This window comes from Lathamus discolor, chromosome 16 (genome assembly GCF_037157495.1).
Source record: "Lathamus discolor isolate bLatDis1 chromosome 16, bLatDis1.hap1, whole genome shotgun sequence".
Taxonomy (NCBI): Eukaryota; Metazoa; Chordata; class Aves; order Psittaciformes; family Psittacidae; genus Lathamus; species Lathamus discolor.
The window spans coordinates 1026047-1031351 of NC_088899.1; the positions used below are offsets into that span (position 1 = coordinate 1026047).

A 5305-nucleotide genomic window follows, 5' to 3' on the forward strand; every position below is an offset into this window, starting at 1 on the left:
TCACAGCCCTGCAGCCAGTGGTCAGAAACCTGAGTGCATCCCTGATATAAAGACTGAGTTTCAGGTGTTGCATTAGATCAGACTCTGTTGCTTTTCTTATGGTAGGCTGGAACGTTTTGCTTGCCTGTGTCATGGCCAGCGTCTCAAAATGGGAGAGACTCATAACCCCCGCATCTGCTTGGGTGTGATTGCCCTGCTCTGCTCAGGAGTAGATACCTGATAGTCTACTGAGGGTTTATTATATGTCAATAAAGAGTTTGGTTTAATGGATTACCCAGGAGCTGCTATGTGAATTCTTTATAAAGCTCCAGCTTTGCACTGGAAACACAGACCTCTGACGACGAGGCTGTCAGAGTGCTTAGAAGAAAAGAGGTAGTCTGAGAGACGGAAAAAGAAAGCAAAGAGCAAAGATATTCAAACATATATTACAGTACATTCAGATTAGGAAAGGCTTTACTTTGCAAGCAGTATGAAAGGCTTTCTTTCCTTTACAGTCCTTGCTGTCCTTTTACTGGTGCACAGCTCTCAGGCAGTCTACGTTCAGGTGAGTTTTCTGCTCTTTAGTTTGTTGGTGTTGCAAGTTCAATGAAGTACTGATGCCATGTGAGGTGGTTGCAGCAGGAATCTTAAGTAATAGACCTGAGGTTTTACTTTGTTCTGCCTTGATACCCAACCTAATCTCCCTGTAGTTCTGTTTTTCTTTCTATGAAGTGCTTTGTGCATTACTAACATGGCGCAGTTTAGCTTCATCCGCCTTATCACTGCTTTGAAGTCCCTTGCTGACTTCGGCGCTGTGTTTCTCTTGCACATAACCCATGTGTTGTGAAGCTGCTAGACTGGGAACACCTCTAACTTTACAGAATGGTAAAAACAAGATGTGACAAAAGAAATTGTCTTGTCTTGCCTGCTTCTTGGCAGGAAGTTCTTCATGGAAATGATCAGCTTATGAGATGAAGCCTATACCAGTATAATTAAAAAAAGTGAAAGAAATGCTTAGCTGAATCCACTGAATTGTTAATGGGCAGATGAGGTGTTAGAGAAGGCTATATCAAATTTTCCAAGATATGCATCACTTTTGCGTGTCTTGGAAGCAGTTAAGAAATTCAGTACTCTTGTCTGTACCTGGGAGTATCTTGGATTGAAATGTAAAATAACTTCCTCAGAGTACCCAAAGAATGAATATGTCTTAAAGAGTTATTGACTCCGCATGTGTGCAGTAGGTTTCCTGGTATAAAGTCCTATTTTTGTGCCTTGAAATATCAGGTTTTTCTCCTTTGGATGTCAAAGATATCCAGAAATAGCAGGTTTAATCTATTACTTTCTTCCAAATCACTGTGTAACATTAGAGTGTTTCTGGGGGAACAGAGAGCTTCCTACTTAAGGAAAAAAAAAATTGGTTTTCCACTGGAGTCATAAAAAATAACCAAATGATAATAGCTGTTGGGTAAAAGCGTAGGAAATGCAGCTCTGTAGTTTTAGATCCTCTTTGTAGTTTGGATATTTACCTCCTTAATCATTAAATCTGTATTTTTTCCTACATATATGTGCAGTGTACGCTGCATGCGTGTCCTTTCAGTTAGACTAATCATGGTCCCGTAAGGTCTGGCTAGTAGTAATTAGTGAACAAGGTTGGCTTATGCTCTTGTTCATCTAACCAAATGTTTTGCAAAGCAGGATTTCATTTGACTTTATATAATTATTTTGAGGACTGAGATTCACTATCTTGGCACCTTCCGTCATAGATCTTGAATTAATATGATGGAAATCGGAGGAAGATGGTTTACTAGGTGTGAAGTAAAAACTACAGAGGTGGATTTTTCTGGCCTGCACTATTTCTGTGATAAAGCCTCTTAGTTCAGCAACGCAGTGTGCATTTTCACCTTGGAGGGAAGACGCTGCTCTTATTGAGCTTTCTTGAATAAATCTTTCTTATCTGAGGTGGTGGATTGCTTTAGTGGTTTTGTTGTTCACTTGTATATTTTTGTCACCAGGACATACGTGTCTCAGGGTTCATTTCTACTCTCTGGTTTCTCTGAACCTGAACCTGTGGAAATCCATCCTTTTATAGTTCTCGTAGTTTATGAACTCATATAGTTTATGCTTTTGAGGTCTGTGACGAATGGCTGAATGTAGAACTGTATTTATACAGAAAAAGTTAGTATTTCATAGGCAACCATGACCCATAAATTAACCTGAGTAAACCCACACCCATTCAATCTCACACCATTCGACACTGGGCTCATGAGACTGTGAAACAAGTGGCAATATTTGGCCTCAGGCTGTACCGAAGTCATTTCACTTTATTTCTTTGAATGAGTAGGTGTTACTTATCATCCTACTGGCTACTTGTTCATGAAACCAGCTTAAAACACATGCTAAAGATAAATTTGGTAATGTTTATTTCTCTTCTGGGCCAAACTGGTTATCTGCAGGAATACACAGCCTTTATGCACCAAGCTTCACAGTTGCAACACGTGCAGTTTAAGTTTGTAACCTCAGCAGTGGGATCCCCTTGAAACTGAGGAAATGATCATTAAGAGATGCAGAGGGTCTAGCAATATAAAACATGGAGTAATACTTCCCAGAATACTGTCCCAGCCTCCTGAAGCTTTTGGTATGAGCTTTCAGTCAGAAGTGTCATATTCATGCTGCCAATAATTTGTGTTCCATTAATCCTGTGGACGAGTTTTAAATTGAAGAAAATTTGCCACAGTACCTTGGGGTGGGTGATTTCAGCTCTTAACAAAGTGCAATACGAAGGAACAGCTCTTTTTGCTTGGTTAGATCTTGCCATATGCCAGCCAATGCTTGAATTTCTCCACTGGTGTATTAGAAGAAAGAGTGAACAAATTAAACTCCCATTTACCTCCATTCAGCTCATGATTTCCTAAGTCTCTACCATGTATTGCCAAGCCATCTTTTCTAGCTGAAGGTTACCAGCCTGTAACCCCAGGTTAAAACCTGGTGTCTCTCTTTGGAGCGAGAAAAGCACTAAGTCTGCCACCATCCACATAATGCAAATTCTGACTGGCCAGCCAGGTCTCACTACTGCTCTGAAAGGTCTTTGCCTTGAAGAACTGATTATTTTGCTTTCAGTTAACACCGATTTTATATAGACTTTATTTCAACACTGTCTTTTTCCTGTAGCCTAGTTTTCAGGAGAGCTCATTGTTGAAATGGTCTAGATTTGCCTAAGGCTGAATATACTGATGCCTTTTTTTTCTGGTTCTGTCTACATAGGATGGAGACTTGAAATTCTCCCTTGAGTCTGTGAAGAAGCTGAAGGAGCTTATGGATGAGAACAGACGTATTAACCCTCGCTTTGCGCTTTCAATGGCTAGCTACTCTCTATGTGAGGAAAAAGATCTCCCTGAGGAATTCCAATCTGTGTGCAAACGAGAAGATGCATCCATGATTTTTGAAAGGCTGAGTACGTACCTCATATTGCATAGCTGCCATTTTTGTCAGGATTTTAACCTTAAACATTTGAGTAGCAGCAGGGAAAGAAACATGATTCTTGCTCTGTCACTTCTAAAGCAGATGAGAGAGTCCATGCTGCCTTTCTATCCCTCCTATGACTGACGGCCAACACTGGCTGCGAGCACCCTGCAAGACAGTTCCTGATGTGCTGAGCTTAGCTGTAGCCTGTACAGATCAGGCTGCTGTAATCAGGAAAAAGCTTCCTCCAGGTGGTTGCATGCTAACTTGCATGACTTAAGTGAGAGAGCTCGCTCTATCCTCTGGCTTACAGGAAAATCAGGGTTATATCGATCATTTCTAGCAAACTGCAACTTCGGAATGGGTCTAATTGCTCTCTCTAATCAGCGTAGAAAGTGTTTTTCCAGGTAGCCTGAAAGAGGTGTGAGATCTAAATGAGGTGGATCAGTCTTTGGCAATGTCTGTCATGTACTGAGTTTTGAGCAGGCTGCTACAGTTTACTTCATTTTGTTGCTTTTATCTGCTGTCCAGTACAATGGTCACTTTAGAAAATATGGTACTAATATAACGAATGTTGTGATTCCACAAGCCACATCCCAGTCACCGTCGCAATTATTCTCTTGCCTCCCCGTTCCCATTGTTTTCCCAATGGATTCAGGTTTGAGCTCATTCTTCAGGCCAGGTTTTTGCAAGAACTAATTTTACTTAAACCCGTCACAACTTCATAGAAAATTAAAACTCACAAAACATTGATGGAAATGTTGCTGCAAAAGGCGGTCAAAGGAACTCCCTCAGACTTGATGTGGAGGTTTAGAAAGCGGGCGTTCTTTATTGCAGCACTGGGTGCGCACACAAAGTTTTGCAAAGGTGAGCGCCCCCGCTACTTGCCAGCAGTGGCTATGTATTTAGTATACTCGTGCATATTTACAGCTTTTCTATGAAATTATTTACATATTCATGAGAGCCTTGCGAACTAATTATAATATTTGCATCCTCGTTATGCATGTGCTTTCTTGCTGAGTGGGAGTCACTGGTGGTCGCTGTTGGTCTTCCTCGCTGTGCTTACTGAATGATCCTAGTGCTGAAAGGTCCTAATGCTGAGTTAGAAAGCGGTTTGGCCTTGCTTTTGTTCTGTTCCAGTCTCTGTTGTCTTGAAGCTTAGCATCCTTGGTCTTATTTACTGCCTCCTTAGTTGTTTTCAGTCCTGTGATGTTCCTTCCCCCATAAGCTGGACATTGCTTACTCCCTACATGTTAGCAAGTTAGAACAGTTTGCTATACTTTACTAGGTTACTTTAAAGCCACGCACACTCTTGTTAGCTAAAACTATAATTTAAGCCTACAGAGAAGAGTCTTCAAATCCCTTGCTGTGTGGCTCTGCTCACCAAGAAATTCTCTTGCCATTTCACTGAAGCCCCCTCTTTTCTCTCTAACAGACCTGGCTGTCCAAGATCCTGATTTATGTGAAATCTGCGCCAATGCTGCCTGCGCTGGTTGCTTTTGAACAAAGATGAAACAGTTCAAAGAACATGCGTCAAGCTAGGAAGTTTGTGCATTCCTATTGCAAATCACGTACTTACACAAATCAATATTCGGTCTCCATCTCCACTACAGTCAAACTGGAGCTACTAGCTCACCTAGACATACCAATGGCAGTCCTGAGGTAGTTAGTTAGACCAAGCGGCGCCAGCAGCGCACTTCTGCTAACAAGGAGCCTGTAAAGCTCATCCGGGAGGCTTCAGTTCTCTCGCCTTGTGTTACACTGGAACAAAAATGTCCTAGCACAGATTCATTTTACGCTATTTTGTCTGAATGGGCGCATGATGGGTGGAACTGAGTAGTGTCCTGCAGCCTTTTAATAGATAAAT

The 5305-nt window shown here is 41.5% G+C and overlaps 1 protein-coding gene across 1 annotated transcript; it reads left to right on the forward strand.

Moving 5' to 3' along the window:
* Positions 1–469: 469 nt before the first annotated feature.
* LOC136022936 (guanylin-like) lies at positions 470–4941 on the forward strand. The gene is made up of 3 exons (XM_065696868.1): positions 470–544; positions 3241–3430; positions 4874–4941. Exons 1-3 carry the CDS (start codon positions 470–472, stop codon positions 4939–4941), a joined length of 333 nt encoding a protein of 110 aa, XP_065552940.1.
* Positions 4942–5305: the final 364 nt, after the last annotated feature.